Source organism: Cibotium barometz, chromosome 14 (genome assembly GCF_041138505.1).
Source record: "Cibotium barometz isolate CiBa-2024 chromosome 14, ASM4113850v1, whole genome shotgun sequence".
Classification (NCBI taxonomy): Eukaryota; Viridiplantae; Streptophyta; class Polypodiopsida; order Cyatheales; family Cibotiaceae; genus Cibotium; species Cibotium barometz.
This window is the reverse complement of record NC_141059.1, coordinates 31,995,631-32,020,200: the sequence shown is the minus strand read 5'-3', so window position 1 is coordinate 32,020,200 and position 24,570 is coordinate 31,995,631. Positions and strand designations below refer to the sequence as shown.

At 46.3% G+C, this 24,570-nt stretch overlaps 1 protein-coding gene across 3 annotated transcripts in view; it reads right to left on the bottom strand.

The window, feature by feature from the left end:
- The window catches only part of ROS3 (RNA-binding (RRM/RBD/RNP motifs) family protein), a 98,149-nt gene that overhangs the window by 49,225 nt on the left and 24,354 nt on the right, over positions 1–24,570 (bottom strand). The window contains exons 2-3 of one of the 3 annotated variants that reach the window (XM_086808472.1): positions 21,987–22,141; positions 21,690–21,905 (exon numbers count right to left, since the gene is read on the bottom strand). The exons of 1 other annotated variant lie outside the window; for it this stretch is intronic. In XM_086808472.1, coding sequence (XP_086664598.1) covers positions 21,690–21,893 — 204 coding nt within the window. In that variant the 5' untranslated portion in view covers positions 21,894–21,905; positions 21,987–22,141. The remainder of the gene's footprint in view (positions 1–21,689; positions 21,906–21,986; positions 22,142–24,570) is intronic. One more of the 3 variants, XM_086808470.1, reaches the window with a different exon arrangement.

The following is a 24,570-nucleotide window of genomic DNA, read 5'->3' as shown; positions in this document are numbered from 1 at the left end:
CTCAGGAAGAGGTCTGGCAAGGAGAGAGCATGCCCAAAACTCTCTACCAGGTATTATGGACCCTTCAAGGTGATCAAGAAGATCAATGATGTGGCTTTTCGACTTGCTTTACCGGATCATTGGAAGATTCATAATGCATTCCATGTGAGCCTCTTGCGCAAATATGTGGGACCGGAACCTTTGGAACCGGTTATGGAAGATCCACCAGAGGTGGAAGAGCTGGAAGAGGTATTGCAGCCAGAGCAAATTGTGTTTCATAAGGAGCGAAAGTTTGCAGGTGGCAAACTCCAGAGGCGCTACCTTGTGAAATTCAAGAACTATTCTCCTATGGATGCAAAATGGATGGATGAAACATACTTCCAGGAGTATCCGCAGCTCCTTCAAGCATATTTGGAAGCATTTCAGTTGCGGTCAACTGTTTAGAAGCAGGGGAGGATGTCACTATTTGGGCATTCTCTGCGCTTCAGGCCTATGGACGAGTTCTGTAGGATGGACTGGCATCTTATGGTTGGGGACTTATGTCTACACCGAGAGCCAGTAGGCTGGATATATGGGTTGGGATTGTGTATCTGCGCCCAAATCCAGAGTGTGGTACCACGGACTACAAGCTAAATGAATAGGGAGACTGTTCAATGCATCCTTGCATAACATGTTTGCAAGTTAAAAATCCTGTCTTTGCATGAACTATTTGATTGCATGCAAGATTTGTTTGTGTAGTTCACATGTAGGGGACGCCCTCTTGTGAACCGTGCGAGTGAAACTGTATTCTGACCTCGTTTGTGGGCTGTAGACAGGTGGTAAGTACACCACTTTACTTTTTTTTATGAGTTAAAGCAATGTATTCTTTGTTTTGCAGGTCCACACTTTAATAAGTGTGTCCGCCCAAGTTATAAGTGAGATTGGGCGTCCACACTTCATTAAAGCTCGGGCGGACAAACTATAAGTAAGAATAGACTAGAATTTCCTTCCGGTCGGCTAGGCGAGTGTCCAGGCACCCTTCCCACTAAATTTGTGTGGAAAAGGGATGGTTATGGACTGGGTGGCAGTATGAGGACCTGCCACCATGCTATTACTCATTTTGAAAATTACCTCTCTCTACACTCTCTCTCTAGAAATAGGCGCCCCCCTTCAAGAGAGCCTATTTTTGTTATTCTCTCTAACTTTTTGCTTGGTGAGAGTGCTGATTTTCATTCCCTCTTGCTCCCAACTCCAATGGAAAGCTTGAAGATTCTTCCTTTCACAGTTAAGCCTCCAGTTGCTCACCTTTTCACTCTATCTCTCTCTTCTAAATGAATATGGAGTCTCCTAACCATTCTACCACCCCCAAATTCTGCTGAAACCCTAATTTTCAGAAACCTTAATTCTGCAGAAACCCTAATTTCAGAAACCCTAATTTTGGAGGAAACCATACCAAGCTGTGCCCCTTACTCATAGGCATCTAAAGAGCCCAAAATGCCCAATTTTGGACTCATATAACCTGCTTAAAACCCTAAAAATCAGAAACCCTAATTTCAGCCGGAAGTGGAAAACGGTCACATTCAAGCTGTAGTTCGTCCGCACGGAGGTGGAGCTCGACATTGATCGTCCAATACTTGGTAAGAGCATTTTGCAAGCAATTTTCAATTTGAGATTCGAATGCTTTGTCAATATGGTCTCCTATGTCTCGGTCCTGGCACACACATGTGTATGTGTATGGATGCCAGTGGAGCATAGCTGCGTTTGACAAGCTTCAAGGAATCAAGGAACGAAGCTACTCTCAAGTGAAGCTATGGATTCCATCGTCTACGACAAATTTGTTTGCAATGCTGTTTTCATGATCATGGATGCACTTGAACAGTTTGGCATGTGAATGCCCGTGAGGCTTGTAACAGTTTTCCTTGATAATAAAATCTATTACAAGGGGGGTCGGCCCTTTCCGGCCCTAGTGCAGTGTGCAAAAATAAAATTCAGCTTCTTACTCTATTGTGTTGCGCCATTTAAAATTGTTTAATTATGTTAACAGCTTAAGTGTTTGCCAAGATTGTGCTCAACCCCGACCGGGGGAATCTCAGCGCTCTATCTCAATCTCTGCCCTACATTGTCTCTCCTTGATCCATGACATGGAGTGCAAGGAGAAATCAATGTCGTGTTGCCTAGAAGGCTACCCAATAGATGCAGAAGAAGCAAGCACTTCCTCATCCTCAGAAACCCTAGCCCTCTTCCTACTAGGTGCTGCAGCTGTAGGCAAAGGATCCAACAACACATCATCATCAACGATAGTGCTACAAATCTCTCTGCCATGTGGAAACTCCTTAGGGTTCTCTCTTAATAGCATCAACCATCTCCTGTGGAATGCTTGGGCACCCACCAATTCCCTTGCCCCCCCATCTTTGACATGTGGCGAATGACCCACGTGAACGAGCCAGACTGCTGCAAGGAACAATAACGGCACTTCCAATGACGGGTGCCTGAACTTGCTGATGATGTGCTGTTAAGAATCATGGTGTGGGTATCCCAGTAAGGATTCGGTGCCTTAGGCATCTTGGACAAGCTGAAATTTACAAAAATCAATATTAGAAGTGTCAATATGCACAGCGAAAATGAAGACTACTACTGTAGAGAGCAAGACACATATGACAGAGAGAGAGAAGCTGTGTAACTCTGCTATATACACCAAAGAAAATCCCAAAAATATACAATGTGGAGTGTGGGGGCAAGGGGCCATTTTATATGGCCCCAGGCTGCTAGTCGGCCAGCCCATAAACAACCGACAGTAGCCCTGACTACTCACGACCAGCAAAAAGGTCAGTCAGCCAGAGAACATGCAGTCGGCCAGCATTGAGGAACAGGTCGGGCAACACCTGAAGGCAACCGACATCCCAAACACACCTCCAAAAAATAGGGAAAAAATACACAGAGAGTGAAGAAAAATGGGAAGACACTAAAAACGGACAGGCACACCCACAACAGAGGCCCTCACATAGTGTACAGACAGGAGATGACTGCTAACACCCCCTCTCAGCTCCTCGATGTGGAACCAGCCCCAGTGAGTTGGAGTGCCGCCGAAGCATAGCCTGAGGTAGAGACTTCGTGAAGAGGTCTGCCGCATTGTCCTCCGTCGAACAATAAAGAAGCAAGATGTCACCAGCCAAGATCTTCTCACGAACAAAGTGATATTGTATCTCTATGTGCTTGGTTCGAGCATGGAAGAACGGGTTCCGAGCAATAGCGATACAGATCTGGTTATCGCACTGGATGACCGTGGGCTCCTTCTGTGGAAACCCAATCTCGCCAAGCAACCTCCGCAGCCACAACCTCGCAAGCAGCACCACAAGCAGCCTAGTACTCTGCCTCTGTAGACGACAAGGCAATAGTTGGCTACCTCTTGCTGCTCCATGAAACAACTCTTGAGCCAAGGGTAAAACTGTAGCCTGATGTAGATCTCCTCCCCAATCTGAGTCACTCCGACCTCGGAGTCAAACTCGGCCCTTTGTTTCACCTCCAGTGGCATAGAAGAGTCCAAGATCCTTCATACCTTGCAGATACCGCAAGATCCGCAATCCTGTGTCCCAGTGAGACTTCAACGGCGTCCACATAAACGAGCTCAACAACCCCGCAGGAAAGCTCAAGTCCAATCTGGTGTTCAGCAACCAAATTAATGAACCAACCAGCTTCCGGTGTACAGAGAGGCATCAACTGGCTCACAAGGATCATTAACTGTAAGTTTTTTGTTCGGGTCCATCGGTGACGTAATAGGCTTGCAGTTCTCCATCCCAAAGGCCTCAAGCAACTCATGGACATACCACTGCTGAGTGACAAAGAACCCCCTCTGGGTCTACAAGATCTCCAATCCCAAGAGGAAGTGGAGTAAGCCTAAATCGGTCATCTCAAACTCCTTTGACAAGGTAGCCTTCGTCACTACAATGTGCTCCACATGACCGCCAGTGAGAATGAGGTCATCCACATAAAGGATGATCAACATGACCATGTCGCATTGCCGAAAGAGATACAAGTTAGGATCTGCAACTGATCTCTAAAATCCAGTCCGTAGAAAGAAGGAATCAATCTTCTGATTCCAAGTCCTAGGAGCCTGCTTAGGACTATACAAGACCTTCCGCAACCTATAAACCATCCCCTTTGATCCTAGAACCTCAAAGCCTGAAGACTCCTCAACATACACCTCTTCTTGCAGGTCACCGTTAAGGAACGCACATTTCACATCCATCTGAAATACGAGCCACCGCTGAGAAGAAGCAAGGGCAAAAACGGTCCGAATCATGCTCATCCTCGTTGTCAGTGTAAAGGTATCCTCATAGTCGATGCCTAGCCGTTGAGCATAATCCTTAGCCACAAGTCTGGTTTTGTGTTTGTCCACCGACCCATCTGACGTATACTTGGTCTTAAAGACCCACTTGACACTAATGACAGACCGTTTCCACGGCCTTGGAACCAACTCCCAAGTTTTATTCTTCTCTATGGCATCAAGTTCCACCTACATGGCGTTCCTCAAAGTATCCTGTGCAAGGGCTTCCTTGACAGAAGTGGGCTCTTTGTCCCGCATGATACGAGAAATCAAAGCATAGTTTACCTGTAAGAGCTCCGTTGAATGACTTTTGTCTCGAACTCTATGCAATCTTCGAGGTCCGTCCTCTGTGGTCCATTCAGAAGGAAGCTTCGTAACACCTGACTCCCGAAGAGTGTCTAACAACTACCTCGATACTCCAACAAAACACGGAGCCATCTCCAGCCACGGGCTCAACCTCCTCAACTGACTAAGGCTATCCAGCTGGAACAATTGACTGGGAATCATCATCAGAATCATCTCGGTCTCCAAGAAGTGGCGGCTCATCGACAGTGGAAACTGGAACATGCTCATCAAAAACCACATCTCTGCTGACGACGACCTCATTCCTCCCTGGATCATACAACCTGCATCCCTTGGAAAGAGAGTTATATCCCACAAAAAAAAACTTTTGGGACTTTGAGTCAAGCTTCCCCCTCCGCTTCTTTGGAATGTGAACATATGCATCACTCCCAAACACACGGAAATGGGAGACATCTGGTTTCCTGCCAAAATACATCTCAAAGGGAGTCATGTTCGGTACTAAAGTCGTCGAAGAACGGTTGAGGATATGGACAGCCGTAGCCACAGCCTCTCCCCAGAGTGGATGAGGAAGATCACGATGCTCTAGCATCGTCCTCGCCATCTCCACCACAGTCCTGTTCTTACACTCAACTACTCCCCCGCTTGATGCCATGTTCCACACAAATGCATTGGAAGAAAACTCTCCTCCTTTGTCAACCCGAAGAGTCTTTATCTGCAAGCCAAACTCTTTCTCCACCATCACATGCCAATCCTTGAACTGAGCAAAAGCATGGTTCTTCGGAGAAAGAAAAGTGAATCTACTACAATCATCAACAAGCAGTATGAAATACAAAGAACCTCCCAAGGATGACGTCTACATAGGTCCACACAAGTCAGTGTGTACCAATCCAAAGGTTTCGAAGCCCACCTAGAAGCCTACTTCCGAAAAGATTCCCTGTGCTGCTTACCACGAATGCAAGAACTACGTCGTCCCTGCCTGCTATTGCCAACATCTGGCAAGCCAGCCACCATCTGGTCTCGGAAAGCTCGTTGCAGCACATCCACATTCAAGTGGCCAAACCGAAAGTGCTACAAGTCACCAATCTAAGAGCCTGTCATCAATGAAGAGAGTACTGAGAGTTTGTATATACCATTCTCCACTCCGCTTCCCAAACAACCTGGCCAGTCTCTCGATCCCATACAGCTATAGAATGCTCCTCAAACTCCACCCGAAAGCCAGTCTTGCAAACCTCATGCACTGACAACAGATGAAAACCAAGTGCGGAGACGTAAAGAACACGAGAGGAATGCTTCCCCCCTCTGCCATCAGGATGATCTCCATCCAGCCCTCACTGTGAATCGGTATGGTGGAATTGTCGCCAATGAAAATGCGACCTGATTGCCGTTTAAGATCCTGAAAGAAGTCACAGGAAGGAGTCATGTGCCTAGAAGCACCACTATCAAGAATCCACTCCCGAGTATCCTTGGCGGTGAAGCCAACTTTCGCTTGAAGAAGATGAAGCACTGTGTCCAACATCTCCAAGTGCACAAAGGCTGGAGTCTTTGCAGCTGAAGCTGAAGAATCAGCACTCTTTTCAGACCGCTTGGGATACTTCCTCCAATAGTGTCCTTTCTCGCCACAATCGTTACAGGTCCTCTCGGCCTTTAGTTTCTCACAGTCTGAATCGGGCTTCTTCTCAGAAGACTTCTCCGATGAAGACTTCCCTTGCCCTTGTTGTTGTTGTTACGGCCTTTCGACCGCTGGCCAATCATTGCATCAGAACCTCCGCCCTGTGGAGGGTTCGTAAATCTCTCTTCTTGGTCCAAGACCATTGGCACAAGCTCCTCCTATGTGATGGTGCTGAGCTTGCCATTGGTGATCAAAGAGGAGTAAAATGCTGAGTACTGAGAGGGCAAATGGGACAACAACGTGATGGCCATATCCTCTAACGATATCTCTTTCCCCGCCTGGAGAACCTCTTGCTGAAGAGCTTGCAACTTGTTGATGTGCTTCCACATTGTCCACGACTTTGCAGGATTCATCACCTCCATCTGAACTTCCAAGGAGATCCTCTTCATGGGTGATACCCTATTATACAGAGAAGCCAAATGCTGCCAAATCTCTCTGGCCAACGTCATATGCTTTATATGATTGATCACCTGTGGTGTGCAATTTAGAAAGATGAAAGAATGGACGCAGGCATTGACACAATCCCATATCTGTGCCTTAGACCCCCCGTTCCTTCCGTATAGAGAGTAAATCCCCGTCTTCCAACTCCGGCCGTGGAACCCCAACAACAATGAAATCAGCCAAGTCATAAGACTCCCAAACAAACTCCATCATTACCTTCCATATGCCGTAGTTGTTCCCGTCCAACTGTCGGTCCACCGGGAACGTGGGGAGTGTTGGGATCTTCACGTGCTTCTCAGCCATCTCAAGCAAGTCTGCCATCTCAAGGGTTCACAAGATCTTGTGAAGGGAGGGTGGGTGGGAAAAAACAAGAAGAAGAAGCTACAAATAATATGCAAGGTGGCTGTCCAACAGTGATGGCCGCCTTCTACCTGTCTCATACAGCCCAAATAGTCTCCAATCAACACCTCAAATCAGCAAACCCTCGACGTCCCACTGTCTCCAAGTTTCAAGCCACTGGGGCTCTGATACCATGTTAGAATGCACAGCGGAAATGAAGACAACTGCTGTAGAGAGCAAGACACAGATGAAAGAGAGAGAGAATTTGTGTAATTTTGCTATATACACACCAAAGAAAATCCCGGAAATATACAATGTGGAGTGTGGGGGCAAGGGGCCATTTTATATGGCCCCAGGCTGCTGGTCGGCCAGCCCATAAACAGCCGACAGCAGCCCTGACTGCTCACAACCAGCAAAAAGGTCAATCGGCCAGAGAACATGCAGTCGGCAAGCACTAAGGGACAGGTCGGGTAGCACCAAAACAGTCGGGCAGCACCTGAAGGCAGCCGACAGCCCAAACACACCTCCAAAAAATAGGGAAAAAAATACACGAAGAGTGAGGAAAAATGGGAAGACACTAAAAACGGGCAGGCACACCCACAACAGAGGCCCTGACATAGTGTACAGACAAGAGATGACTGCTAACAAGAAGCCACATTAGCGGCTGGATTTCTGAAAATAGAGAGAATGAAATTGGGGAAAATACATAAAATTAGAGGGATTTGAATTGGGGATTAAATTAGGCCCTAGGGATGTTCAAGGGGCTGAATTTCTGAAAATAAATCATGAAATTGAGGGAACTTTTTAAAAAATTGGGTTTAAATTAGGGGGATTTGAATTGGGGATTAAAGTAGGGATGTTCAAGGGGCTGAATTTTTTAAAATGAATCATGAAATGGCAGAAAATTTTTTAAAAATAGGTTTAAATTGGGGATAACTAGTTTAATTAAGGGTATTAAAATTAAAATTAATTTAATTAAGGATAGAATTAGTTTAATTAAGGGTTAAGAGAGGAGCGAGAGAGAGAGAGAGAGAGAGAGAGAGAGAGAGAGCCATGGCTGCACCTTGGGGCAAGGAATCCAATAGCAGGCTGCAGCAGGTATGGGTATGACAAGAGCAGCCGCCAGCAACAATACAATGCGTGCAAGTACGAGATACGTGAAGGCAGCAAAAAAAACGAGGTGAAATGGAAAAAAACGGTATGGAACCCTATCGCACAAGAAAGCAACCCGTTTGGGAACAATTTTTAGAAAATCCATGTAATCTGATCAGTACGTCGTACGGATCCGGACTGTACGAATCCGTACCAATACGGAATGCAATTATGGGTGGCTTACTTCATCCACCTGAGACACCCGAATCTAAATGGCAGTGTAATCCATAAGCTAAGCAAATAGTGGGACTTGTTGAAGCACCTTTGATAGAAGGTCTACAAGTTAAGATATTTTTAGAGATGAAGTTTATAGGGGGCACCATCTCTTAATCGGGATGTGTGGCAGGATTGTGGATCAAAGTGAGATAAGTCTTGTCATTATAGCTTTTACTTGTCATCCTAGCTCATGAGAGTTCAAAATCTATGAACTGGAGCCCTCTCTCTTCATTTGACCAAACTCTATTGCTCTGCAAACTAGCCTCTACCATGTTGGCTTCTCACATTCTTGCCTACAACACTCTATGGAGCATGGTTTTTTTCATACACGTCTGTTTCAAATTCTGTACAGCCGCCCACGTCAGCGTCCGCTCACGTCCGAGAGGGTAAACCATACGGTGCCCTAAATTTTGGGGCTTTTTTGGTTTTTGGTCCACCGACGCTAATTTGACGTTTCCCCCTGTGCCGCTACTGTCGCCTGTACCGGACGGTCGACTGTTGAGGCTCCGGACTTCCAAGCAAAGTAAGACAAGTCACAACTCACAAGCCTCAAGGCTCGCCTTCAAGACCCGTCACCTAGGTACACCGTATGAATCTCAAGGTCTCCTTTAGGCTTTATGCTTTTTCTGCCTGCACGACTGCAACCTGTGCCCCCTTCTACAACCTGCGCCTCCCACTTTTCTACCTGCACCCACCTTTTTTCTACCTTCGCCCCCCCTTCCCCCTCTCGTGAGACTTTGTCACGAGTCACATGTGCAGTGTGCACTCAACATTGAGCAATGTTGCTGCCTGCTGGACCACTGGCATGTGCAATGTGCATTGTGTGTGGCATCATGCATGTACAGTGACAACTTACAAGTTCACAGAATCACAACTTTGAACTTACAAAGTTACATCTTACAAAGTTACAAGCGTGCATTGTGCACTGTGTGCCTTCCCCCTGAGCCCTCTTCAAAGTTCAAGAGTCAAGTTCGTTCAAACATTAATTTTGTGCCCAATGTCGCCTCTTCAACCTCGTAACAAAGCTGTGTCAAAATCACCCTTTTTACAGATGGAGCAATCCAAGCGTCCGAAGTAGCAATATGTTTTCCAGTCCAGTCGGCCAGCTCCAAAATGAGAACATAAGCATGCTGATGCAGTCGGCCAGCAACTGGGTCCTCCTACCATCACAGGGCAGCCACGGTCCAAGGTTGATGTGTACGTACTGTACGTTGTGTATATGTACGTACTGTACGGTGTTCCGTACAGTAAAATTTTTTATGTACGTAAAAATACGTACCATTGGCAAACAATAGGACATTCAACACCTTTCTACGTTTAAGGTATATAAAACATTCAAGAATCAAAATAAACCACTTTGCATGTACTAATTTCAAAACACACATCATATACTTGACACAATGGCACATTGTATATCTGTCAAGACAAAATAGACGTAGAAAGGCTCATACTAGAGCATACAAATAACAAATGTCTGATGTCAACCTAAAAGGCTCATACTAGAGCATACAAATAACAAATCATAAATGTCTGATGTCAAGACTCAAAAGTAAAAAACACTAAGCAATAACAAAGAGTCTCGACTCGACTCTCGAGACTCTACTCTCTCAATCTCAAAACTCCTCATCGGATGAGGATGATGACACTCCTGAAGAGAGCAAGTCCCCATCTGTCAGGACGTTGCCCTCTTCATCATACTCTGGCTCTGCCATCATACTCTATTGTCCTGGATCATCATCCTCCATAGGCTGAATGAGAGGAACAGCCTCATTTGCCCGTCTCCGAGGAGTACGGACAGGAAGCTTTCTTCGCCGAATGGTCTCTCGTCGTGAAACTTCTGGATCTGCATCTCGCCCAACGGGAGACTGAGAACTCGCGCACATGACCTCGTCACACGTCGATCCACACTCTCCAGCTCTCTGTGCAGCATGCAAATAATCTCCTCCTGCTCGTTTCTCACAAGCTGCTGCTGCTGCTGCTCAGTCTCCTCTGCAAGTGCACTCCCCTCCGAGACCAACTTCAATTTTGATGGATCTGTATGTTAAATAACAAAATGCAATTCAGCGTTCACATTATTAACAGCGTAGAAAGTAGTAATTAGTAATTACAAATATTCGCTTGTAATATGTATAAACGCTAGCCCAAAGTTTCAACTTTCAAACCTGCTTGGGTGTCCCCAAAGCGTGGTAATCTCGCACAAGCTTCATATTTGCTCGACAGTAGACTAATCTCTCTAGCTGTGCAGTGCTGAGCCGATTTTTACGGATCTTCGTGTGAATTAGCGAATAAGCGCTCCAATTGCGCTCGCATCCACCAGCAGAGCAATCCTGCATGTCACATGTGACATGTCAATGGTGACAAATTACAATGGACATTGGACATGGTCATAGACAATAGACATTGGACAATGAACCATGGTCCCAGGTCCATAACACATGTATGGAAAATGTAATGATAGAAAACTTTACCTGTGAGAGGACATGTAAAGCGATACGAGTGAGCTTTGGAAGACCTTGTCTTCCATAACTCTGCCACCATGTAAGAGAGAACTTCGTTGCCTCCGGCCTCAACGCCACAGCTCTAGTAAAGGATGACCCTAAATTATTTTCATAGCTAGCGATCTCTGCATCAATGTCCAACTACTCATCCTCCTCGCAAATCAAGCCAATGTACGCATCCTTGCCCTTTAGTAGACTCCTGTCATTAAAAAGATTGGCTTCTTGTAGAAAGGATGAAGCAATGCAGCCATCGCATGAGTGGGCCTACTCATAAATGTCCATCTCTTGTCTACAATAGCCAAGATCTCTTCCCGACTGTAAAAGCATTGACGCAACATTAGTTAACATGCTGAATTTTGATTATAGTATTATACTAAATATTTAATAGATTAATCATTACAGAAGCAAGTACATACCGATCAAGCGCCAATGATCTGCAGCCTCTGATGTGTGTCTTCATCTCTGAGAAGAGATGATAGACTAGGCCCATGGTGGAGCCCTCCATGTCTGTGAAACGCAGCAACACATAAATTGGCTGCAATGCTGCTATCATAACCTGCACCTCGGACCAAAAGGACTCATCAAGCACCCGCCGCTGTATGTATCTAGTGGACTCCTCCTGTGCGTGATGCATCTCTCTCCACTTCGGGTCCACTACTGTCTGTAGAAGTGGATCCCTCACTGCATAGAGTCGCTGCAACACAAGATACATATATGCAAATCTGGTCTTCAAGGGCCGCACCATGTCAAGTGTACTGTGACTCCTAAAGATAGCCAATGCCTGATGCTTTTTGCGAAAAAAAGTAGTCATTTTTGTGGCATCGGAAACAATAGGCAACACCCATGTTAACTTCCCAATGTCCTCCATCAACATGTCAAGACAGTGAGCTGCACATGGAGTCCAAACAATGTTCTTAAACTCTGCCTCAATCATCTCACCCATAGCCTTGCAATTGGAGGCGTTGTCAGTAATAACCTGCACCACATTCTCTGGGCCAACCTCAAGTATAGCCTGCCGGATGTGCTCATACATAAAGTCACCTGTAATCTGCTCTCCAGCCTTTCCTGCATCAACAGCACGCAAGAAGTACGTGCCAAGGCAAGACGACACAAGAATATTAATGATGTGTCGCCTACGAATGTCATTCCGGCCATCTGAAATGATGGTGCACCCAAACTGCCCCCAACCTGCCTTCACTGGTACCAATGCCTTATCTATCGATGCTTTCTGCTCCTCAAGCATAGTGGTCCGCATCTTATTGTATTCCAACCCCGACCAATCCTCTGTGTGTCCAACCTGGGCTATGGCTCTAACCATCGTCTGCCACTGCTCAGTCCTCAAGACATGAAAGGAGATGTTGCACTCAATGAGAGTGCGAGCAATCTCCATCTCAGCCACTTTCTGGTGCTCCTTCACCCAAGAAAGAGAGGCCACTCGAGAAGGCAAAGTAGTCTGCCTTGGTGCATGCATCTCTCCATCATCCTCCACATAGTCCTGCTGCTCATGCATGGTACGAGCCCTCTTCCTACTGCCAGAGGGCTGCTCCTCCTGAACCTGTGAAGAACCACCCAAGAGTGCATCATGGAGAGCATCATGTGTCTATTGACTACCTTTCACCTTTTTCCCTGCACCCATTGCTGGAAAATTCTCAGCAATCAACTTATCCCTAATGTCCTTTGGTACTGCCTTGCACCCTGCACAGTTATTGGTTGTGCCAATGCCTGTCAAGTGCATAATGACGCGAGAAACGGTACTGGTGAGCTGAAAGTTGCAATACTTGCATTGCCATCGTCGCATGCCAAATCCACCTTGCCCTGGCGTGTTGACAATGCGGATGACATTGGTGTGCTCTTGCCAATACAAGTTAGTTGGCTTAGGCATGATGGCTCTTGAGACTTTTGTCTGCACCTGCCAAGTGCGCAGCACATATGCAAAGGACTCAGGAATAACTTATAAGCGGCAAGCCAGAGGTCTTGCGTGACGCGGAGAAAGAGATAAGACTCAAGAGGGAGAGAAAGAGAGAGAGAGGAAGATGCTTAGTTTACCTACAGGCACGCCAAAGTTCCAACGCTGTGCAAATGTTTTCGCCTGGTCTTTTTCGATAATTTTTTGCTCTCTGTAACGCACGCTCTCTGCAATAAGTGTATACAATACAATGTACATTAATCAAAGGCCTAGTATGTACCCAAAGGCCAGGCGGGCGCCCAATCAGACAACGCACGACGATTTTTAGCCCGCAAAAAAAAACCTCACGTACGGATCGATCCGTACACATACGGATCCGTACAGTACGGCCGTACGGTACGGATCGGATCCGTACGTACGTATATGTCAACCTAACAGTCACCCACGCCAAGAAAAAATGGGGAAAAAAATACAGAGTGGGGAAAAATGAGAAAACACCTAATAAGGACGGGCACACCCACAACAAAGGCCCTGGTGTATATGTATAGACAGGAGATGACTTCTAACACCCCCTCTCAGCTCCTGGCTGTGAAACCAACCATAGGGAGCTGGGGTGCCGCTTGAGCAAATCCTGAGATAGCGACTTCATGAAGAGGTCCACCGTACTGCCCTCTGTCGAACAGAACTCTAGCAAGATGTCATCAACAACGATCTGTTCCCGAACAAAGTGCCTCTGGATGACCATGGGTTCCTTCAGTGGAAGCCCAAACCTGCAATGCAACCTCTGCATCCTCAGCACCTCACAAGCAGCATCACAAGCAGCCCGGTACTCTGCCTCTGATCTCGACAAGGCAAAAGATGATTGCCTCTTACTACTCCAAAAAAACTGCTCCTGGGCCTGAAGTAGATCTCCTCGTGTCCGGATCTCCTCCCCAAACTGAGTCATTCCAACCGTGGAGTCGGACTCCATCAGTCAATCCCCCTCCTGTGTACAAGAGTCCATGATCCTTCGCATGCCACAAAAACCACAGAAAACGCAATCCTGTCTCCCAAAGAGTCATCTGCAACCATGAGCTCAACTGCCTCATCAGGAAGCTCCCGTCCAAACTGGTGTCCATCAACCAGATCAATGAACCATTCTGCTTCTGAGTCAAAGAGGCATCACACTGCTCACAAGGATCAACACTTGTTACGGTGCAAAACCAAGTCCTGGAAACCTGCTGAAGACCACCCAAGGCCTTCTGAAATCTGTCAACTACCCCCTCTGAAGAACCACAAAGCCGGGAGAAACCAACTCCTTCCGCAAGTAATTAACTGCCACCTGCCTGGCTTTCCAAAAGGTCCCCGTGGAAAGAACATCCTCATCTACAGGAGGTTCTTTGTCCCGAATACTACGAGACATCAAAGCATAAGTTACCTCTTCAGTTTCCTCTGACTGACGAACACAAGAACTACCAACATCAATACTAGAAAGTTCCAACCAACTGCTGCCATCTACTGGCAAGCTATCCACCATCTGGTCTCGGAAAGCCTGCACCTTCAGCGTGTACACACTTAAGTGGCCATTGTGGCCATTACCAGACTGCCACTCATCACAGACCTGAGGACCTGGGAGAGAGAGTGCTGAAAGCTTGTAAACTCCATTCTTCACTCCGCCTTCCCAAACTACCTAGCCTGTTGCCTTGTCCCGGAAAGCAACAAAATGCTCATCAAACTCCACCCGTACGCCAGTCTTGCAAACCTAATGCACTGACAACAGATGAAAACCAAGTGACAGAACATACAACACCTGGGAGGAATGCTTCCCCCCTCTACCATCGGGAACTATCTCCATCCTACCCTCACTGTGAACTGGGATAGTGGACGTATCCCCAGTAAGAATGTGACCAGAACACCTGCAGAGATCCCGTAAATCAGAACGGGAAGGAGTCATGTGCCTCGAAGCACCACTGTCTAGAATCCACTCCCGAGTATCCGTTGCGGAGAGTCCAATCTCCTCCCTGCCTGAAGAAAATGGAACATTGGTGTCCACCACCTCCAGGTGCACAAAAGCCGGAGTCTTCATGATTGCTGCAGAGGAATCTTCACACTTCTCAGTCTTCCGCTTGAAACACTGCCTCCAATAGTGGCCTCTCTCGCCACAATCATTACAGGTCCTCTCTGCCTTTAGTTTCTCGCGGTCAGTATAACGGACTTCTTCTCAGAAGACTTCTCTGCTAAAGCCTTCCCTTTGCCCGTGTTACGGCCTTTCGACCGTTGGCCAGTTAAGGCCTCCGAACCTCCACCCTGAGGAGGGTTTGTGAATCGTTCCTCTTGGTCCAAGACCATGGGCACAAGCTCCTCCCACGTGATGGTGCTGAGCCTGCCACTGGTAATCAAAGACGAGTAAAATGCTGAGTACTGAGAGGGCAAGTGTGACAGCAACGTTATGGCCATGTCTTCTGACAATATCTCCTTCCCAACCTGAAGAACTTCTTGCTGAAGAGCCTGCAGCTTGTTAATATGCTCCCGCATCGTCGACGACTTTGTAGGGCTCATAACCCGCATCTGTACTTCCAAGGAAATCCTCTTCATGGGTGATACCCTGTTGTAAAGAGAGGCCAAATGCTGCCATATACCTCTGGCCAGCGTCATATGCTTTACATGATTGATTACCTGCGGTGTGCAGTTGAGAAAGATAAACGAACGGACCCTGGCATTGACACGATCCCACATCTGTGTCTGAGCCTCCTGGTCCTTTCGGATCGACGGTAACTCCCCTTCCTCTACTTCCGGCCGTGGAACCCCAACAACAATGAAATCAGCGAGGTCGTAAGACTCCAGAACAGATTCCATCATCACCTTCCATATGCCGTAGTTGTTCCCGTCCAACTGACGGTCCACCGGGAACGTGGGGAGTGTCGGGATCTTCACATCTTCACACGTCTCTCGGCCATCTCGAACAGATCTGCCATTGCAAGGATGTACTCTGAAAAGGGTGGGTGGGTGGGAACAAAGAAGAACTAACCCGTGCAAGTGGCTGTCCAGCAAATCAGCCCGCCGTCCTCTTGCTTCTCCTCTTCCCGAATAGTCCCATACAGTCCACCAATCAGCAACACAACAGTCCCCCTCTTGTTCACACAAATCCCAAGAACTGTCTAGAGCCTAGGCTCTGATACCATGTCAGAATACGCAACGGAGATGATGACCAGATCTGGGAACACGAGCAAAACGCAATGCAAAAAAAAATAACAGCACAAGAGAGAGAATGGTAGAGGCGTGTAACTATGCTCTATATACACAAGAAGTGTCATGTGCATCATAGATGCCATGGACATTCTCAGGGCTAGATCCAGAAGAGGCAGCCAGATAAAGCGAAGAACCAAAATTTAGGAACCTCAGGTGTAGCATCTGTGGTTGACTTGGAGCAGGACAAATTGGGATCATGGAGGGGTGATGCAGGTGGCTCGCTGCCAAGAAATACTGTCGGCTGACATCAGCAGTGCCAGAAGTGTGTCGGCTGCAGGACAGGAGGTGTCGGCTGCCCATAGACGTGGTCGGCTGAACCAGCAGATAAGGGCAGCAACAGGCGCAAGGAGGAGGACCAATTTAATAAGCATTTAAGGCATTATGACTGGCCGACCAGCAGTCGGCCAGTTCTCCATGTATTCCAAGGGCTATAAATAGGCCCCCTTGCTCATTGTGTTAATCATTCACTCCCTCTAGGGGTGTGAGTCATTAGGGGTCCCATAGGGGACTGTTTTGGTGAGTTACCACCTTTTTATGTAAGGCATCCCATGGCTACAGATTTAGGTACCTTTTTGTACCACAGAATATACTGAATTTTCCACCACTTCTCTCTCTCTCTACTCTCTCTCTATATCTACGTTTTGCATCAGACGGTTTCCAAGAGTGTTTAGGGCTGAAAGAAGACTCCCAGAGCTTCCCCGTGTTACAAGAAGATCCCGGGAATGATACCACAATGACAAGGGGGCTGGGGGCCATTTTATATGGCCCACCAACAGCAGTCGGCCTGCTGTAGGGCAGCCGACAGGACACCCACGACTTGCAAACAGCAGTCGGCCAACATAGAAGGTCCACAACCTGTCCAGTCCAGTCGGCCAGCTCCAAAATGAGAACATAAACATGCTGATGCAGTCGGCCAGCAACTGGGTCCTCCTGCCATCACAGGGCAGCCGCCCATGCCAAGGAAAAATACGGAGAGTGGGGAAAAAATACGGAGAGTGGGGAAAAATACGGAGAATGGGGAAAAAATACGGAGAGTGGGGAAAAAAAAGAAAACACCTAATAAGGGCGGGCACACCCACAACAAAGGCCCTGGTGTATATGTATAGACAGGAGATGACTTCTAACAAAAGATCCTCCATGACTAGGGAAAAAAGCCCAAGACTCCATAAAATGGGGAATAATATGGGAAAACATATGTGGGATGACCAGCCCCTCTAGCTAACATGGTCAGCCCTAAAGGCTAAAATAGGACACCAAACAGGAAGCCAGCAACAAGGGGGTGATGTCTAACATTATGACTACTTTGCATTCTATTCTGGAAGGGATGGTATCACTTGTATGACCATACATTGTCACCATGTGACATCACATGAATACTTTTGCTTATGTAGCTAGTTTTCACAAATTTTTTTCTTTTCCATGGTTCAATATTCATCATGGATCAGCATCAATCTCAGCAAGGATGCAGAATGTATTCAGCAATCACCATTGCACTATCGTATCTTAGTTGGTACAGCATCTGCCCACGTGATTGTGTTTCACTTCCCCTTGCCTTGAATAATGGGAGAGTGTGGATCGCCAGGTACTACTAGGTACTAGGCAGGAGAAGCAACAATATGAGCAGATTTGGGCAGCTGACCCACCAGCAAGCTGTGGGCCACTTTGCTGGCCAACCAACCTAGCCGATCACATCATTAAACGAGTGACCCCTCAGCTCAACCAACTTAGGTTGACATATACGTACGTACGGATCCGATCCGTACCGTACGGCCGTACATGTACGGATCGATCCGTACGTGAGGTCTTTTTTGGGGCTGAAAATCGTCGTGCGTTGTCTGATTGGGCGCCCGCATGGCCTTTGGGTACATACTAGGCCTTTGATTAATGTACATTGTATTGTATACACTTATTGCAAAGAGTGTGCGTTACAGAGAGCAGAAAATTATCGAAAAAGACCAGGCGAAAACATTTGCACAGCGTTGGAACTTTGGCGTGCCTGTAGGTAAACTAAGCATCTTCCTCTCTCTCTCTCTCTCTCCCTCTTGAGTCTTATCTCTTTCTCCTCGTCACGCAAGACCTCTGGCTTGCAGCTTATAAGTTATTCCTGAGTCCTTTGCATATGTGCTGCGCACTTGGCAGGTGCAGACAAAAGTCTCAAGAGCCATCATGCCTAAGCGAACTAACCCATATTGGCAAGAGCACACCAATGTCATCCGCATTGCCAACACGCCAGGGCAAGGTGGATCTGGCACGCGACGATGGCAATGCAAGTATTGCAACTTTCAGCTCACCAGTACCATTTCTCGCGTCGTTATGCACTTGACAGGCATTGGCACAACCAATAACTGTGCAGGGTGCAAGGCAGTACCAAAGGACATTAGGGATAAGTTGATTGCTGAGAATTTTCCAGCAATGGGTGCAGGGAAAAAGATGAAAGGTAGTCAACAGACACATGATGCTCTCCATGATGCACTCTTGGGAGACTTGGGTGGTTCTTCACAGGTTCAGGAGGAGCAGCCCTCTGGCAGTAGGAAGAGGGCTCGTACCATGCATGAGCAGCAGGACTATGTGGAGGATGATGGAGAGATGCATGCACCAAGGCAGACTACCTTGCCTTCTCGAGTGGCCTCTCTTTCTTGGGTGAAGGAGCGCCAGAAAGTGGCTGAGATGGAGATTGCTCGCACTCTCATTGAGTGCAACATCTCCTTTCATGTCTTGAGGACTGAGCAGTGGCAGAGGATGGTCAGAGCCATAGCCCAGGTTGGACACACAGAGGATTGGTCGGGGTTGGAATACAATAAGATGCGGACCACTATGCTTGAGGAGCAGAAAGCATTGATAGATAAGGCATTGGTACCAGTGAAGGCAGGTTGGGGGCAGTTTGGGTGCACCATCATTTCAGATGGCTGGAGTGACATTCGTAGGCGACACATCATTAATATTCTTGTGTCGTCTTGCCTTGGCACGTACTTCTTGCGTGCTGTTGATGCAGGAAAGGCTGGAGAGCGGATTACAGGTGACTTTATCTATGAGCACATCCGGCAGGCTATACTTGAGGTTGGCCCAGAGAATGTGGTGCAGGTTATTACTGACAACGCCTCCAATTGCAAGGCTATGGGTGAGATGATTGAGGCAGAGTTTAAGAACATTGTTTGGACTCCATGTGCAGCTCACTGTCTTGACTTGTTGATGGAGGACATTGGGAAGTTAACATGGGTGTTGCCTATTGTTTCCGATGCCACAAAAATGACTACTTTTTTCTGCAAAAAGCACCAGGCATTGGCTATCTTTAGGAGTCACAGTACACTTGACATGGTGCGGCCCTTGAAGACCAGATTTGCATATATGTATCTTGTGTTGCATCGACTCTATGCAGTGAGGGATCCACTTCTACAGACAGTAGTGGACCCGAAGTGGAGAGAGATGCATCACGCACAGGAGGAGTCCACTAGATACATACAGCGGCGGGTGCTTGATGAGTCCTTTTGGTCCGAGGTGCAGGCTATGATAGCAGCATTGCAGCCAATTTATGTGTTGCTGCGTTTCACAGACATGGAGGGCTCCACCATGGGCCTAGTCTATCATCTCTTCTCAGAGATGAAGACACACATCAGAGGCTGTAGATCATTGGCGCTTGATCGGTATGTACTTGCTTCTGTAATGATTAATCTATTAAATATTTACTATAATACTATAATCAAAATTCAGCCTGTTAACTAATGTTGCGTCAATGCTTTTACAGTCGGGAAGAGATCTTGGCTATTGTAGACAAGAGATGGACATTTATGAGTCGGCCCATTCATGCGATGGCTGCATTGCTTCATCCTTTCTACAAGAAGCCAACTCTTTTTAATGACAGGAGTCTACTAAAGGGCAAGGATGCGTACATTGGCTTGATTTGCAAGGAGGATGAGCAGTTGGACATTGATGCAGAGATCGCTAGCTATGAAAATAATTTAGGGTCATCCTTTACTAGAGCTGTGGCGTTGAGGCCGGAGGCAACGAAGTTCTCTCTTACATGGTGGCAGAGTTATGGAAGACAAGGTCTTCCAAAACTCACTCGTATCGCTTTACATGTCCTCTCACAGGTAAAGTTTTCTATCTTTACATTTTCCATACATGTGTTATGGACCTGGGACCATGGTTCATTGTCCAATGTCTATTGTCTATGACCATGTCCAATGTCCATTGTAATTTGTCACCATTGACACGTCACATGTGACATGCAGGATTGCTCTGCTGGTGGATGCGAGCGCAATTGGAGCGCTTATTCGCTAATTCACACGAAGATCCGTAATCGGCTCAGCACTGCACAGCTAGAGAGATTAGTCTACTGCCGAGCAAATATGAAGCTTGTGCGAGATTACCACGCTTTGGGGACACCCAAGCATGTTTGAAAGTTGAAACTTTGGGCTAGCGTTTATACATATTACAAGCGAATATTTGTAATTACTAATTACTACTTTCTACGCTGTTAATAATGTGAACGCTGAATTGCATTTTGTTATTTAACATACAGATCCATCAAAATTGAAGTTGATCTTGGAGGGGAGTGCACTTGCAGAGGAGACTGAGCAGTAGCAGCAGCAGCTTGTGAGAAACGAGCAGGAGGAGATTATTCGCATGCTGCACAGAGAGCTGGAGAGTGTGGATCAACGTGTGACGAGGTCATGTGTGCGAGTTCTCAGTCTCCCGTTAGTCGGGCGAGATGCAGATCATTCCTGTCCGTACTCCTCGGAGACGGGCAAATGAGGCTGTTCCTCTCATTCAGCCTATGGAGGATGATGATCCAGGACAATAGAGTATGATGGCAGAGCCAGAGTATGATGAAGAGGGCAACGTCCTGACAGATGGGGACTTGCTCTCTTCAGGAGTGTCATCATCCTCATCCGATGAGGAGTTTTGAGATTCAGAGAGTAGAGTCTCGAGAGTCGAGTCGAGACTCTTTGTTATTGCTTAGTGTTTTTTACTTTTGAGTCTTGACATCAGACATTTATGATTTGTTATTTGTATGCTCTAGTATGAGCCTTTTAGGTTGACATCAGACATTTGTTATTTGTATACTCTAGTATGAGCCTTTCTACGTCTATTTTGTCTTGACAGATATACAATGTGCCATTGTGTCAAGTATATGATGTGTGTTTTGAAATTAGTACATGCAAAGTGGTTTATTTTGATTCTTGAATGTTTTATATACCTTAAACGTAGAAAGGTGTTGAATGTCCTATTGTTTGCCAATGGTACGTATTTTTACATACATAAAAAAATTTTACTGTACGGAACACCTTACAGTACGTACATATACACAACGTACAGTACGTACACATCAACCTTGCAACCAAGCAGCATTGTACCTCCTATTTCCAACCTTCAGCCCATCAAATCCAGCAGCAGTATGTAAAGGTAAAATGTTTGATTGAATTCTGCTGGTGGCACTTTCTTCTGGCATGGGTGTGCACTCCAAGCTCATCAAGAGTCTATGCTTTAGCATGGGCGATTAGCAGCATCTGAAAACAATTGCCTATTTTACTTTGGAATCTTTTAACAATATAGGGTCCTTTCATGTGTGCACGTGTTGAGGAAGGGGGATTTCTAACAACAATGTCATTCAAGTGTTTTACAATACCATATAGAAATGAAATATTGGCATAATACCTTTCTCAACCTTGGAAAATAAATGCTGAAGCCTGTAGAACTTTCTGGCACTTGAATGCTTTTCGTTGGGCTTGTGCATTCAGATTTGGAGGTTTGTGTCTCTGACTGTTCTTGCAAGCAATCACGTTCTGTCCATTCACGATGCAGCTTATCCAAATAAAACTCTTTGGCCTTCTCCAACTTGAGGCGTCCTCCCTTCCACATACAACCATTGTACTGTAATGACAAGAAAACATAGTTTAACTAACATTTTTTGGGGGTTATAAAGCAGTAAAATTGGTATAGCAAGTTGCATACATAGCAAGATAAATTGAACAAGTCTATAGCCTTGGACAATCCACAGCTTAGAGTTCAGAGTTGCTCTTCAAGCACCCCACAAGGTATGACTGTCTCCTAGCCACCAAACTTTCAATAAAAGCTGACAGCTAGCATGTCATCAGAGTGCTTACATTCTGCCAACACAGTAAGAGAGCAAGTCATGGATAGATAAAGGAACAATCACGTCGAGTGCACACCTTAATCTGGTGCAACGTAGACATGCATCTTACTTGCAGCTGCCTAAAAGGCAAAGTTAGAGGCTGTATCTGGGCAGATTGGAGCAGTTTTAGCAGCCCAATAGGCAGCCAGAGGTGCCCAAGACATTAATCAATGATCAGGACATACTTTGGACATAATATAAACATGATCAATGAAATTTTTTAAGCTGTTTTGGGACCTCAAAGGGGCTGTCCGACCAACATACAACCTACCATAGCTGCATCCAAACTATGTTTAGATGTAATCCAAACGTTCATAACGTTTGGAAACGTTAGTGAACGTGCACTTTTGATTTTACAAGTTAAAAAAAACGAACGCAAGTCAACGTCGTTTTTTTTTCGCTTTTCCTTACGTGCGTGTGGCAGCCTTTGTACGGTGCTCAAGTCTTCTCTTGCTGGCATCTCTATGCGGCGCTCAACTCTCTCTCTCTCTCTCTCTCTCCCCCCTGCACACGCTCAAGTCTCTCTCTCTCTCTCCCTCCCGCAAAATTGAAACTAAAGGTTGTATAGTATTAGTAAGTGCTTTAATGTTCATTGATGAATCCTCAAACTTCATATTTCAAAATTTTATAAGTAAACTATAAATTAATTTTATATATATATATATATATGAGGCAGCGTTCACAACGTTTGGAATCTTTTCAGCACGTTTTCCAAACATACTAAACGTATCATTCACTACGTTTGGAACCACCTTGGTCTAGGGTCATTCTTCATTCATTCAAGCACCGGAAAGGCAAGCCCAAACATGCATCACCAGTACGCAGCCCCAACACAGCAAGTTTCAGCCATGTAAAGCTTTGAAACAGCAAGTAGAACCAAATACAGTTAGTGTTGTGCATTGTAGCCATAACACACAAGTGTCCAAATCTATCATGAAAATGAATTTAATGTACAATGTATTGCTAAAAAAACAAGTTAGCAAGCCTAGCTCACACACTCCTCAGGGTGTGCAAGCATACATGTATTGATACCACTATTTTTAAATTTCCGCATTTATTAACACATCACCCCTTATTATAAGTATGTACCCCATTAAAATATGGAGTATATATCATTTATTAAACTTGAACCCATAGAATTATGGAGTGTGTGCATATAATAGATAGATCCTTTTACATTTTCTATTGAAACTCCATAAACAGGAGACATCAGGTCATACCCAAAGAAATACTAGGATGGACGACCACAGCTCCCTCACTTATGAGACTATTTCTGTCTCTTGCTTGGGACTGTATCACTTCAGTATATTCAGCATAGTTGCTCCATATCTCTCTCTCTCTCTCTCTTGCACTCTCTACTCAACACACTCTAGTGCTTATTTGCTTCCGCTCTGTGCACTCTTTCACGGTATCATCGCTCCCGGTCAGCGATGTTAGAAGTCATCTCCTATCTTTATCGGACACCACGGCCTCTGTTGTGGGTGTGCCCGCCCTTTGTAGGTGTTTTCTCATTTTTCCCCACTCTCCATATTTTTCCCCTATTTTTCCATGGTGTGGGAGGCAGTATTGGACCTATCGGCTGTACCAGATGCTGGCCGACTGGTCACTGGCAGTCCCAGCTTCTCTCTGTTGCTAGCCAACTCCACACGTGTGAGGGCCGACCGTGAGAAGCTGGCCGACTCGTGATATTTACTGGTCGTGGACATTTTGTCCTGTCGACTGTCCCTATTGCAGGCCGACTGCATATATGGAGCCATATAAAATGGCCCCATGGCTCCCCACTTCATTGTATCTTGTTTTCATCTTCGGGATCTTGTGTATAGAGAAGAGTTACACGTCTGTCTATCTCCTTCTCTTGTGCTGTCTATTTTCTGCACTCTACTTGCTCTTGTGGTCTCAGATTTGGTTATCATCTCCGCGGCGTATTTTGACATGGTATCAAAGCCCTAGGCTCTTGAAAGATCTTGGGAGTTTTCTGAGCAAGAGGGGGATTGTTGCGTTGCTAATTGGTGGACTGTTAGGGATTGTTCGGGAAGAGAAGAAGCAAGAGGAAGGCGGGCAGAGTTGCTGGACAGCCACTTGTAGGTTTAAAGTTTTTTTTCCCCACCCACCCACCCTTTTTTCAGTTACATCCCCACGATGGCAGATTTGCTAGAGATGGCTGATGGAGTCTGTGCTGGAGTCAAATGACCTTGCTAATTTCATCGTTATCTGGGTTCCACGGCCGGAAGCAGAGGAAGGGGAGTTACTGTCAACGAGGAAGGACCGCGAGGCACACGCATAGATGTGGGATCGTGTCAACGCCAAGGTCCGTTCATTTATCTTCCTCAACTCCACACCGCAAGTAATCAATCACGTAAAGCATATGACGCTGGCCAGAGGCATATGGCAGCACTTGGCTTC